Raw genomic sequence first — 14,792 nt, forward strand, 5'->3', positions numbered from 1 at the left:
AGAATCTTTCCTGGTATTGATGTCAGACTAATTGGACAATTGTTAGGATCCTCTGTTTTCCCCTTTTTGAAGATGGGGACAATGTTTGCCCTCCTTCAGCCTGCTAGAAGTTCTCCTGTTCTCCATGAGTTCTCAAAGATTATTGTCAATGGCTCTGAGATTATCTTTGCCAGTTTAATACCCTTGGATGTAGTTCAGCTGGTCCCGGAGATTTATATTCATTTAGATTAACCAGATATTCCTGTACTATCTCTTTACTTATTCTGTGTTGCATTTTCCCTATTGTGTCCTCTGCTCCATTTTCCTCATGTTGACCGCCCCCTTTTCCTTTTGTGAGAAGACTGAGGCAAAGAAGATGTTCTAAAGAATTATTAAAAGACAAAAAGGGAAACCATTTCTCCTCAAAAAGAGTCTGACACAAAGTAGAACTCTTAATCCTGTCTGATAGCTTTTCCATTAGTAAAGTGTTCCAGTCTCTTTGCCACCAATTCTCCATGAGCAGGCAGCCAGTCTTCCAGTTCTGTACTATCTCCAAATGAGGGATGGCAAGAAGGAAACAAATTATATGTTTATGCTTTGCCGCAGTTACAGTAAGCTGGGAACAAAATAGACAAGTGAGAGTAAGTAAGGGAAACTTGGACATTTTAAAAGCAGCTGAAAAAGTGGAATGACAGGAGATTACTTGGGACTGTCCCTGCCAAACTGGGAAAACTGCAGGATATAAGCAGGACTAATCTCCATTTTGCTAAAGCGGTTATACAAACAGAAAGTGGGGAAATAAGTAGCTTTGTGTTAATTTGACTTCGGGCTCTGCTTAAGGTTTTCTCATGCCAAAATCTCTTTACTTCTGTCCCAGTATCATTAATATTTGTGCAGCTTCCTTAGGAGTCATGTTAGTTAATTCAGTATGCCTGCTGAGTTAAAGAGAGGCTTCCTGATATAGAAGGGCTACCCTTTCTGTCCTCAGAGAAAAGTGTTCTCTGAGCATGTCTTCAGATCCTCTTAAAAAGCTCAATTTTGCATCATGAAGATCAAGCTTCTTGCAGGCATAAGGATGTGCATTGTATTATTTGGAAGTGTGGCATGAACAGTTTCCCAGGCAGAAGAATGCTGCCCAGGAAGCTGCTCAGTTGTCCTTGCTGTGAAATGAACATGCATAGTGAGCTTTGAAAAATTCAGAGTCCTCTATTTTTTCCCTATCAAGAGACATGGATCTCAGTCAAGGAAACTGATGTTGAAAGAAAAGGGGATATTTATTTTAGCAGTGAAATGAAATGTCACTTTCTGAATTTTGATGCTGAATATTCAATGAGCATGCAGTTGAATGCTTTCTTGTAAATAAGAAGGGAAGGGGACACATCAAATCCTATGCATTACAAAATTAGGATAAACATCAAGGTGAAGGTTTTGCCTATGTGCAAAGGTAGAACAAGTCTGCAAGTAAGGAGACACCACTTCCATCCTCTACCTTGTACATTTTGCTGGGACTGGTTGTATTCGTTCTTGTACCGCTATTCTTCCACTTTCTGCCAGCAAAGAAGGATACAGAAAGAAAGAGGCCTTTCCACAATATGTGGTTTGGATCCTTTCTTAATATCTAAGTGTTCTATCTTGGTAAAGGGCTAAAGTTATCTTTCTTAAAAGGCAGAAGTGCCCTTAAACCTGAGCTAAGTTTAGTTTTAGGAGCCACAATGAAAGGATAAATCTGTAACTGTAACAAACTGTCAAGCCCATTTCACCTCACTACAGCTTTCTTTGTGCTTTGGAACATGATTTGGCTTACCATGCATGCTCCTGTGAAGAACAGTGTGTCTTGTAGGCAAACATTTCTCCCCTTACCTTTCAGGAAAAAGTTTGCATAGTATGAAGCCAGGGTGGGCAACTGTCATAGGGGGCCACTTTTTAGGTTGACCAAATGCTGAAAGGCAGCACTTACTCATTTTTGTTTCTGTAAAGTGCTGGGGATGGGGGGAGGGAGTGTCGTAAACTCTTACTGTCTTGATTTGGCATGAATAGTTCCAATTAATCTTCTATTGTCTTGCTTCCTCGGCTGCTTTTAAAATGTCCTAGTTTCTCTTTACCCCTCCCACTTTCCTCCTTATCCTTGACTTATTTCTGTTGCTGTAAACTGAAACTGTACAAGCAGTTTGCTGAACAGAGGAGAGGAGAGGAGAGGAGAGGAGAGGAGAGGAGAGGAGAGGAGAGGCGAGGCTCAGGAAAAAGCAAACTGCTGCAGCCTCTCCCAGCTTGTCTGTTCTTCCTTACTGATGTTGCATGGCCATATGTGTCCTGGTTTTTATCTGTGGAACATTAGAGGGTATGTGGAGTGCAGCAAAAGGGGGCTTGGGGATCTACTTTGCCCATATTTGCATTAAAGCATAAGCTGTTCATTAGTTTAATGGGGGTTTTTTCCAGCACAAGTTTCATAGCTTCTTTATGATTATATAACTGCTATGTGCAGGGTAGTAACATAACTTCTTTACATGCCATCCTTAAAACCTTTGACTTCTGCACTTTAACGTTCCCACTCGGGGATAAAGCCACAGATTTTCATTTGTGCATATGCCCTGATTGCCACATTTGAATGTAATGCTCCCTGGCAGGCTGGTTTGACACAGTCCAAAGCTAATTAAAAAATCTTGTTTGCTTTCCTTTTTAATTTATCCAGCATTAGGTCTTCTTTCCATCATTTCTACAGCAGTTTGTATGTCAGCCAAAGGATACTGTACCCATCCAGCACTCTCTGTTTACCACATAGTGACTTCCATCTTGTGCCTTGGTGGCATTTGCCCTCCTTTCTTTTTTCAATCTGTGGCTTTGCAGCTGTTGTTCTCCACCAGAGATTTGTGACCTGTACTCATGTGCCCATGAGCATCTGCAAGAGAGAATGAGAATGAAAGAAATGGATTTATGAGAGCTGTAATCGCTATTACAGTCTTTCCATTTTGTACGATGAATCTGGAGGGGTGGGGTGAAAAGAGATTGAGAGATTGAGAGAGAAAGAGGGGAGGGAAGGAGGGAAGCAGAGGCTTCCTTGCAGACTGCCTGATTGAGGGCCTAACCTGTAAATCATGAGCTGACTGTCAAGTCCTCCCATTAACTTGTTTAAAATGAAGGCACAAATGTGTGAGCAGCCTTTGTTGTAAAGCAAAAGCCTTATTCATTCTGATTCCATAGCCAGACATCTTTCCGTGACATGTGCCCTTATGTTGTCCAATTCATGACAGTCGGAAAGGCTACAAATGAACCAGGGTGCTACATAATCATTGGAGACTTCTGGCAGGATGCCTGGGTCAAACAGCTAGGAAGCCAACTGTTTAGCTATAGTGAAAAATCCAGATGGCAAAAAAGGCCAAGCCAGCCAAATGATGTTCCTGTTAGATTGGGGATAGCAGCTACATGAACAAAATACCCATTGTAGCCCATGGTAAAAACAATTTGTGCAGTCTGAGAATCTCAATCAGATCTAAGCAGCCCAGAACCTGGAGGGGCCAGGTTCAGTTCAAAGGACCACCTGTTTAGCTACAGAAGGCTTTGGATCCCATGATGGTGGCCAAGCCCTCCTCCTTGCCTAACAAATGACAAATCCTGGCAGAAGCTGTCAGTAGCAGCAGAACCCATTTGGTAGGCCATGCTTGGAAAGGTTACTCTTTTGGACTCCTAGGGTGCTGGCTGTGGGATGCTGGGAACTGTAGTCCAAAAAAAAGAAGAAACATTTCCAAACTCTAGACCCATCTTTGCACCCAGTTGCCAGAGCTGTAGTTTGTATTTCCATGAAGGCTACAACAGACATGGAAGACTTTCATATTCAGAGAACTATGGTACTGTATTTTGGAGCCTAGTTTGCACTTAACCAGTAAGAAGAGAACCCTTGCCTAAGGGAGCACTAAAGCATAGAAAAGTTACTTTTTCTTTACTGCACTGGTCATATAACCACAACCAGTATGGCCAGGGGAGTGGTGAATCTGAACTTCAAAGGGGCTATCCACACTTTATTTATTTATTTATTTATTTATTTATTTATTTATTTGTATCCCGCTCTTTTCCCAGGATTGGGACTCAGAATGGCTTCACAGCATTAAAAAACAGTACAATAAAAAGTACATTGAAAAGGAATTTTAAACTGGTCCACCATCTCAGCCTTTCCTTATAGTAATTCCCTAAATGCCTGTGTGAACAGGTAGGTCTTCACCTTCCGGCGTGAGGCCATCAAGGAGGGAGCCGTTCTGATCTCCCACTATATCCACACTATACCTATACAATAAAGTGAAGAATAAGACCCAGAACAGATTCATCATCCCACTGGCTTGGAAGATACCACCATCACCATTGGCCACTGGTTGTATTGACTGTGGGATTCTGACCATTATAGTCCAAAAATATAACTTTCTAAAGGTCTGGATTGCAGATAGCAGTAGTTCTGGGAAGCCATATCCACTGTGTGATTTAGACCATTGAGTACCAGGGGACATGGCTTCTGGTCAATGACAAGCAAGCAAGGAAGTCTTGGAAAATAAAAATTAACTGCTCTCAGGGCTGGCAGCTAATGCTTGTTTGTTTCCTTGCTTTCTCTTCTTTGGGATATTGAACAACTTTCTATACTTCCTCTAGGGAGTCCCACAATGTTAGGAGTCAAGCTCAATTAATCAGTTAATGAACTCAGCAACATAAAAAGCAATAAAACCTCATGTTGCTGATAAATTATCAAATGCAACAGAACCGAAAGTATGAAATACTTGTAACGATGCATTATCATCACCAGATGTATAATTTTTGCATTGATAACATTTCTAGGCTCCTCAGAGCTAAGAGAGAATTTTGCTTGTAATTGAAACAGACGACTCTGAAGGATTCAGCTGGGTCAATCAAGAATAAACAGCAGTTGAGAAAACAAAGAAAATTAAAATATTATAATCCATCAACACTGTAGTGGGAATTGGTTGCAGAGAATGGAAAAATGAAGCATCTGATCAAGATGAAAATTTATTATTGGAAGAAAATGGCTCAGAGGGACACTAATGATTCCATATAACTGGGACTTTTGCCTTGAGTTTCTAAATTTTCCTTCACCCCTACGGAAAAATAGAAAGAATCAATGTAAAAGTATTCTAATAACTATAATGCTTTGCTGTTTGTATAGCATGGCTCTTCCTATTTCTTTATATAGGTTTGGTAGATTCTAGATAATCTGCGTACCACAATATGAAAAGTAGTACTTATTGCATGTGTTTGTGTTATTCGTGTTGCTGTTATTGTTACCAGCAGCAGCATCCCTTCATTTGGGAACTATGGCTAGAGATGTGGCTTGTGTTCAACTGCCCAGTGGTATCAAGAAATGAGACAGTCATCTGACCCCATAGAATTCTTATAACCAAAAGGCCAGAATGCCTCTAAGGCGCATGTTACAAAAGAGATGGTAGTTCTGGGAGCTACCATCTAGAATACTGTTAGTGAATACCCTCCAACCATGGCATCACTAGAATTGGCATCCTCCAGTGGGGTAACTCATGATGTTAACTCCCCCTTCATTGACCTCCTCCCATACCTCACCATACTGAGTCCTTATACTAATGTCTTTTGTACTAATTTTACTTATAAATCATAATTCCCATATATCACTGAATGTAATGGCAACAGTTGTGACATAAACAACTAGAAAAATTAAAACCGTACCTTTGAATTACAATATCATACACGTAGCCTAAATGTATTTACATGTACCTAAGTAATTTCATGTGGTTAAAGTGAAACTTTGGTAAGATGTGATTTTTTGAAAAAAATATAATTTTAATATTTTGATATTTATTTCTTTTAAAAAACTGAATTATCTCCTTTCTCCTCCCATTGGGCCTCACCCAACTCACACCATTTCTTCCACTGAGCTCCAGTGTTTTAAAGGAATGCAGGCATATCTTATTATTTGTTTCTGCCGAAAGGTAGAAGTTTGGGGACCAGTGGTGTAACTCCTCTTAGGGTGCCACCTGGTGTGGCCTGTACTATCCGCACCTCCTTGGTAATTCCCCTGCCCTCCAACTCGCCCGGCTTGGCAGGGACTGTCCCTATTAACCCTCCATCACCCAACTTTCTCAGATAGTTTTAAAATGTCCCAGTTTCTCTCTCTTCTACCCATTTCTCCCACTTTCGCTTCAGCTTATTTCAGTTGCTACAAATTGAATTCAAAGCGCAAGACATAGTTCACACTCAATGCAACAGGAGAGAAAGGAGAAGAGGGTGTGGAGTCTTGCCTTTCCTAAATTCAGTGCATTGATTTCAAGATTTCTCTGCTTAAAATGGTCGTTTTGTGTGGTTTTCCTCATTAATAACTTTTGTCCTCTTGCTGCCTGGCCACATCCTTTTAACCACACTCTGATGTGGCTTGGCCACATATATCACAGTTTTTATCTGTGAAGTGTTAGAGGGTGTGTTTGTGACAAACGTGCATGTAAGGGTGGCTTATGTGCTTATATATCTATTTTTGGATGAGGTGCCAGGGCTATTTGGTAGTTGTTTATGAACTATCCAGAACTCCCCTTTCCAATAGCTTTCTTGCTCTGGAAGGGGCTACTATTGTTGTTGCTTACTGGTGGTGAGAGGAGAAAGTGGGCAGGCAATTCCAATGATGAAAATGCAGCTAGTCTGGCCTCTGGGGGAATAAGGAGGATGCACTATTCATGAGGGCACACTCCTTGTACTTCCCTCCAAATATCAGAGTTGATAGGGCAGGGAGAGAACACAGAACTGTGCGGGCAGAGTATTATGCAGTTCCTGGTTGATGTAGATTCAGCTGCATAAACCTGTTGATTTGACCAATGGAGCAAGTCAACATGGAAGCATGGGTCAACAGAGAAATAAAATGACTGCATTGGGTTTTTTTTTTAATGCCACCAAATTTGATATATGATGCTCTTCAAAAAACAAAACAAAACCAGTCTTATATTTAAAAGCAGGTAAAGTGCTCAACCTCTCTTCACTGGATATTTATAATTTAATTCTGAAATATATTAAGGAACTGCTCAGAAAACCTTTATAGCTGCGATTATTTCAAGTACACGGCAGTGTTGTATATGGTTCAGTTACCTTGCTGGACCATTATGTAGAGAGATCTTATAGTAACTTTGAGACTAACTGAAAGAAAGAAGTTGGCAGCATGAGCTTTCCTAGACTTCAGTCTACTTCCTCAAATGCATTTCAGAAACCAGGGACTGACATATATATGCCAATGGTATGTGAGAATGTCAGTTCAAATTCAAAATCCTTTGTGTACAGAAATGAAGTAGCAAGTCCAGTTTTAACTACGGTCGTAAGTGAACAAAGACATTGGAAACTGGCCATTTTCTTAGAGTTTGAAATAGGAGAGTAAGGGAGAGTAAGATGGTGTGGATTTCTAGAAGAGAGAACAGCCTCTTAGGGAATGTGACAGACATTTGGCAAAGCAACAAGTGCTGTGATGCTTGTTACCTGACAGGTAGGCAGTTGGAAAAGGGCAACATAAGCAGGGCTATTTGCAAATTTTGCAGCATGATCTAGTAGTTGGAGCATTGGACCATGACTCTTGAGACTAGGGTTCAAATCCTGGCTCGTCCATGTGAACCCACTGGGTGACACTCTCAGCCTCAGGGGATAGCAATGGCAAACCCCTCTGAAGAAACTTGCCAAGCAAACCCCATGATAGATTATATAATGACAACCACAACACTATCATCCCTCCTCTTGAAATGCTGAAACAAAGACTGGAGGAATTCCCTGGAGTCTAACACATTTATAGCTACTCAGTTGGGGATGGCTGTTGTAGCACAATAAATGATGGAAAAACTAGAAAAGGCAACATCGATTTAGATCATGAGATAGATGGACATTTTAGTTTATTTTCTGTTTTTTATCGTTCAAATTGTTCAAAAATTCAGAAATGTTTTAGAGTTGCAGTTTTGGAATGTAGAATAATCTTACAATTCTTACGCACTTTTTATGTTGTTCATTTGTAAAAACTAAACCAGCCACCAATTGTTCTAAGTATCTCAAAACATTAAATAACCATTGATTAACTTTGCTTCCTCCTCACCTGCCTTTTCATTCTACAGCTCAGTATTTCGCAAGCATCATGGTAATTGTTGGCTTATCGGTGGTGGTGACTGTCTTGGTTCTTCAATTTCATCATCATGACCCTCAAGCAGGAAAGATGCCTCAGTGGGTAAGTGCCCAGTACAAACATATAAATGAAGATATTTCTATACTTGATTATTTGAGAGATGATAGGATGAATGGAATGTCTATGTTAAAGGGAAGACGAGTCACACTCTCTCAGCCTCATAGAAAGGCAAAAGCAACCCCCCTCTGAGCAGGTCCTGCCAAGAAAACTCAATGATAAGGTTGCCAAAGGTAAGAAATGTCTTGAAGGCACACAACAACAAAACAACAACATAGACTAGGTTTTGCAACTAATATAAGTTGTCAAACCACACTGAACCTTCTATTGAATCCTGCCACTGCACTGCTATCAAAGAGGGGGGGAAAGAGCACTCTTGCTTTCAAATCATAACACACAAATGTTCTCTGAGCTGGATCACACTTTTGGGAGCATGTTCTAATTTAAAGCAAGTTACACACACTCTTGTATGCCTGGTTTTAAAGCAATGATATTTGTTTTCCAGTGCTGTGCTGCCAAATTTCAGCAGCATGGCAGTATATTTTTGTAGGAGAAACAGCACTGGGGGGCAGTAGTGTATGAAAAAACAGACAGGGATGCATGTGGTCCACACCATATAGGCCGTTTTCTGACCTTTGCTTTCACCTGTACCATAAGTCAGAAATGACTTGAAGGTGTACACAACAACAACAACTACAGCCTGAAGTTTACCAATAGCCCAGCCATCCTCCCCACTTCCTTCCTTCTTATTGCATGGGCTTGTGGTTGGTCACAAGTGTGGAAATTTGTTGTGTGGCTGGGATGAACCAACTTTAAGCTTGCCTGTAAACTACCCAAGGAAAACCAGCAGCAGGAACAGTGAAGCCAGTTCTTTCAGTGGATTAGAGCTGAGAGAAAACAATAGACACTATTTCTCAAATGTTGGATAGCTGAGGCAGGAGGAGAAGCTGTAGCCATTTTCCAGCCATTGTTTCTGTTCTCTTGCCTTTGTCCTTCATGAGTTGGGAGGGAGAAGAGCTGGGACAGTTAGATGATAAAGGAGAGAGAAGAATAGTGCAAGACAAAGAATGGGCAGAAACAGGCAGCTGGCTGCTCAGTCTACCACCCTTTCCGGCTTTTTTCTGCCTGTTTCCAAAGAAGGCCCCACAATTTCAATAGCCCATCTTGGCTCACAGGTGGCAGCTCTATATCTTTGTGATAAGTGTAACATGTAGCCAGACTCTCAGACGCTGACAGATGGCTAAGGCAAAGGAGCTGACCCCTGGCAGAAAGCCACAAGCAAGGACCCTTTGTGTGCTCATTCGTGTCCATCAGCCACACCAAACCCATCTTAAAATCCACAATAATGTAATTAGCTTTCTGTCCAGAACAATCCTAGAATTTTGTTTGCTCTAACAGGAATCTAGCCAGGGTTTGAAAGGAAGAAAACAACATCACAGGGATGGCTTCCATTGAAATGATCTTCTGTGAAATGATTTCACTCAAATCTTTTGTTACTAACTTAGGATATGAATCTTTCAGACATCTATGTCTGTGAGCTCCAGTTCAAATAAAACAGACAGCAACGTGTCCTGATGTATTTGCAGGTTATATTGTAAAAGTCGTGAAGGTTGTCTGGAAATGTTGCTGTTGCTCTCCTAATGCATCTAAGAATATGGTGATATTTGCATAGCATGTCGCTTGAAATGTGCAAAGGACATGCTAAACAAGACATACAGTTCTGAATACAAGGTTGGCTCAGGAGAGTCACAGCGTAGACTCATCTCTGTAGCTGTTCACCTCTCTTGAATACTGAAAAGACACATCCTTCACACAGACCAATAAAACTGGAAGCGCTGTTGCTCTTGTGATTCCCATCACATCAGCACTGTTATTCTTTCTCTAGGTCTCTTGCAAGCTGTGTTACATTTTTCTTTCATAGGCATGCCTGTGGTTCTTTGCTTAGGAAGAAAGGAAATCTATTAGGATGATTACAGAGAAAACTGAATGGCTTCCTAGAACTCTTGTTTTCGGCTCACGCTAGCTCAATGGATCTCCCCCTTAATAAATAAGCTCTCCTATGGTTTAGAGATATCTTCTAATTTTATCTCTCAGTTTATAATTAATTGCATATTGCTGTGCAATTATTTCCTGCCTTAAAAAGAACTAATTTTCAGGGAACAGCTGTGTCAAGTAGTATGCACTGAAAAATCCCCTCCAACCCAATTCTTAATTAGTGGCTGTTTAGATTTAAATTTACCAGCATATTTCTTACATGGACCTGCAATGAATTTTGCAAGTAAGTTCTGTAGTTTGCTTTACACAGCCATTAGTAGCTATTAGTGGCAGCAGTTATATACTCTTCTACTAATATGTTGCTAGCGTATATGCATTTGTCCTGAAGTCCACTGTCCCAATAATGAAAAGGAAGAAAACATAAAATGGCTGTTTTCCTATATTAGCAGGAGTGGAAATGTCTTGTCTAAAAGCTGGAATATAGAGTAATAGCTTGGGCAAAGTGCTGGGATATGTTTTTTTTGGGGGGAGTAGAAAGTTGGATTCTTCCCATAGGATATAATACCTAAATCCTATTAATAGTCCTAACTAGCATATATCCATTAAATCAATGGGATTTACCTATGTGTTGACACATAATTCAACAGCTGATCCAATGAGTCTACTTAATAGGATCGAGGCCAATGTGTTCCAGATTTATACTCATGCAGCAGAACTGGCAGAAGAAAACTTCTCTTTCATCTTACAGTGTCCCTTTCATTTCCAAGAAAAGGTTACTCAGTAGACTGGGGAGTCTTCCGAATAGGATGAGCTAGACTTTAGGGAGAGTAAGCAATGGTTTGTATTGGAGAGAGAAAATCACTCTACCTTTTCTAATGGCCACCAAATAATTACACAGTTATCTGTGCTTATGTCACAGTGAATAAAAATAATAGAGTTGAGTCTAGAAAGGAAACGGGAAAGAGGACTAAGACAGACTCAAGAAGCTCTGGCTTGTAAAGCTTACTTCCCTCTGATAAATCAATAATTTATTATTTCCTTTCTTTGGCAAGCAAATGCATTCTGTTTTCTGTAACTCTGATGTTCAAAGACAGGATGATGATAACATCAAGCCCTGGCCCCAAGTCAGGGATCAGAAATCAACCCTCCTGGGTCTTTCCAGGTGGCAATTTCCCCTTCTCCATGACTCCATTTTTGATCTGGGTGTGTTTGGTTTTTTTGAGCTTGGGATGTTTGGTTCCAAAATAAATTACTATTCAAAATGGAAAGATCAATTTGTTAATATCAATTAATTTGTCACTGAATTACATTAATTAATTAGCAAGCCATGGGATTTACAGAGACGTCCGTCACCTCCTGAAGAAGGTGGTGGATGAAAACCGGCAAGTTAGATAGGGATGGCGAGAAGCCAAGAGATGAGGTGTTGGGATAGTGATAAGAAAAAGGTTTCACATAAGGAGCCAAGTGCTCAGCACTGGGTGACCAGTAAACACACTAAAGGAATACAAAGGGGTTCATTGTAGCTCTCATCAAATAATAATATAATACAAACCATAATAAAATCAATAAAAATAGGAGGAGAATTGAAGATAGTTAATTGGAGATAAATCATTCATTCAGCACCACTAAGGAAGACTCTTTATGACTTCCCCAGAGGGCAGTAAAGTTATGGGGGCAGAGCCAGCCTTCACCTCTAAAAGGCCTGATATTTTGAAAGAGTCCTAGCTGTCTGAGAACCTTCTATCTCTCTCCCCTCTTTCCATGCTTCCATTCCAGTCACAGTTTCAATATTTCTCTTCTTTGTTTTTCTCTTGTTCTAAAATTCATGAGGTTGCAGGTAAATTAGAACAACAAGCCAATCAGCCTAGAGCCATCTGAGGTAGTTCCACAAGTCTCTCTTTAACTAAGACCTTCATATTGTATCTGGAAGAGAGAACCACCCTATTCATTCCAATGAACCAAATAAATAATTTTATAAAGTGTATTAATCAGGACGTCTATATGAAGTCCACCCATATTGTGGGATGGAGAATCTAACAAATTAACGGTTTCACGAATGGTGTTTCCCCTCCATTCTAAGCATTTGAAATAGCCTCTCATAAGACTCAATCACTGGCAGGAAAAGCTCAAAGATAAAATGTGCTGCTATTTCGGTCCCAGCCCTTTGCTTTTGGTCATGCCTGTCACTGGAATGAATGCTCTTGAGTATTTTTTTTTTAAAATAAGCTATTTGGGATATACACCCCATAACTTTTATAAGCCATGAAATCTATATGTAGTTTTTAAGATCACATAATATAAGCACAATTAAAAATCATGGGCTAAGATTCTAAATTTGCTACTTAGTAAAGTATACTTACAGGGAGGTTGTTTAGAGATTAATTTTGAATCGCATTGATTTGTATTGTAATTTTGTACTTTATCTGACCTTTAATCGATCTGTATTGTATTAGTTTCTTATCGTTACATTGTATTTCTTTATTGTTGTAAGCCGCCTGGATTCTACATGATTGGGTGGGCTATAAATAAATCCTTATTATTATTATTATTATTATTATTATTATTTAATTAGTTAAGTAGAGTTAAGTATACTTAACTAAGGTGTGAAACAGACCAGCAGAAGGAGCGGCTTGAAGCCACCCCTTCTAAAGACAGATTTGGGATGCAGTGAACACACACCACAGCCCCAATCCACCTTTTCCCCAGCCAAAAAAGGAGTGGCAAAGAACTGCTCCTTTTTTGGCTGGCAAAAAGCCGGCTTTTCTTGCCCCTCCGTGGCTAGAAGCTGGCTTTAACATCCTCCAAAAGCATGTGGCCAGAGCGCTTTGAAGCCACCACATGTAAATGGCCAGGGCAGCTTCAGGGTGGCTTCATGACATGTGGCGCATAAATGCCGTGCTCTGAAGCCGCCTGAACAGCAGCACAAAAGAACTGTCTGTTTCGGCCCTAAGATCCAAAACACACTGCAGTTTGAGACCACTTCAACTGCCCTGGCTCAATGCTAGGGAATCCTGGGAACTGTGGTTTTGTGAAATGTTTAGCCTTCTCTGTCAGAGAGCTCTGGTGCCACAGTAAACTACACTACCTATGATTCCCTTTGAGCCATGGCAGTTAAAGTGGTCTCAAACTGGATTATTTCTGCAATGTGTTTTGGATCAATGTTGCATCTACTGGCCCAACCAGCTCACCTGCCCCATCCTGACTTACTGGCTATCAGCCACTGCAAGCTGGTACTTTGTGCTCCTTTTGACTGAGACACAACAGATTGTTGCGTCTCACAAGTAATCTCCAGTGCGACAGTCAAAAGTAGGCTTGGGAAACTTTTATGATTCCTACACTATTGAATATATAGGTATCATGAATGTGAATAATTTCTGAATGTTTAACGCATTGAGATTGAGATTGGGAATGCCAGTCACCAACATTTCGAATACAGATGTTTAGAAAAACACACTTATTCCTACAAAATAGTTGAGCAAATGAATTTTATGGAGTAGTAAAATGGACCGTTTCATTTGTGCATGTATAGGTATAAGGCCATATGTTTTAAGGAGCTCCCTACAGAAAATATGTTCAATGTGTTCTCTCAATATTTCTGTGGGTTTTTTTACGTACCTTATCAGACAATTGATACATATACGTGTCACTTTAAGCTAAGAAATCTTTCACATTTAAACACAATATAAACAAGCAACATGTACATGAATATACAGCCGAATTGTTCCTGTTTTGTACCTCTCTTCATGCAAGTGGGTGAACAAACCTGGAAGATGAGATTATGTCTTAACCCAGAGTTATGGTTTGTTGCAGACAAATAAACCAGAATTCATTGTAAAGCAACATTAAGGATTTTTGTCATTGTTATTGACTCACAAGTTCTGGCTTTTTAGGGGGCACAAACTACAATCCCAGTTTTGGAAATAATGTAAAACTCTTCACTCCCCAGTTTGCCTGCTCACATAAAATGAGTATCAAAGCAAGATGGAATAGGCTGAATGTACCCACATGCTATTTATCTGCATTGTGATGTATAAACTAGGATTAAAGCGATACGGGAAAACAAGTCAATATAGCACTAAAAGGAATCTCATGCCATTTGAAAAATGTACGTTAGATCTAAGGGCAGCAAAATCACTGTTCTTGGCCAACTTCTATAATTTCCAGAAGGGCAGCTGTGTTAGTCTGCGGCAGCAAAAACACGAAAGAGTCTTTGGCACCTTAAAGGCTAACGATGTAAAAGTTATTATTGAAAGGCAATAGAAAAGGCAGAAGCTAAAAAGCGATGGATAAAACCAAAAATGGAACCAATTTTCTCTTACAAGGTTAGGCACCCTGTAGCAACCAATCTGAGGGTAAGCCATTATGTAAGGTTCTTTATAACTGGCACCTCATAACAGCAAAGGTGAGTAGAGAAACGACAGAGACACACTAAAGCTGCTCAGCTGTAAGAGCAGATGATAAGCCTGCGCCATGGAGTTTTGAAATGATTCTGAGATCTGGAGAGAAATGCTTGGAAACTATTGCATCTACAATGACCGCATCTTTGCTTTCTGTCTGGCAGGGATCTTTTAAAGTGACATAGCTGCCTTAGTAATTAAAGATAATCAAAGATAATTTGTAGTAATTAGTAATTAAAGATAATTAAGGATCTAAT

The 14,792-nt window shown here is 40.1% G+C and overlaps 1 protein-coding gene across 1 annotated transcript in view; it reads left to right on the forward strand.

Moving 5' to 3' along the window:
- The window catches only part of LOC149323270 (neuronal acetylcholine receptor subunit alpha-7-like), a 159,087-nt gene that overhangs the window by 135,937 nt on the left and 8,358 nt on the right, over positions 1 to 14,792 (forward strand). The window contains exon 9 of the mRNA XM_089488673.1: positions 8,079 to 8,188. Coding sequence (XP_089344799.1) covers positions 8,079 to 8,188 — 110 coding nt within the window. The remainder of the gene's footprint in view (positions 1 to 8,078; positions 8,189 to 14,792) is intronic.

This window comes from Sceloporus occidentalis, unplaced genomic scaffold (assembly GCF_023333645.1).
Source record: "Sceloporus occidentalis isolate IW3139 unplaced genomic scaffold, rSceOcc1.0.p SCAF_1, whole genome shotgun sequence".
Classification (NCBI taxonomy): Eukaryota; Metazoa; Chordata; class Lepidosauria; order Squamata; family Phrynosomatidae; genus Sceloporus; species Sceloporus occidentalis.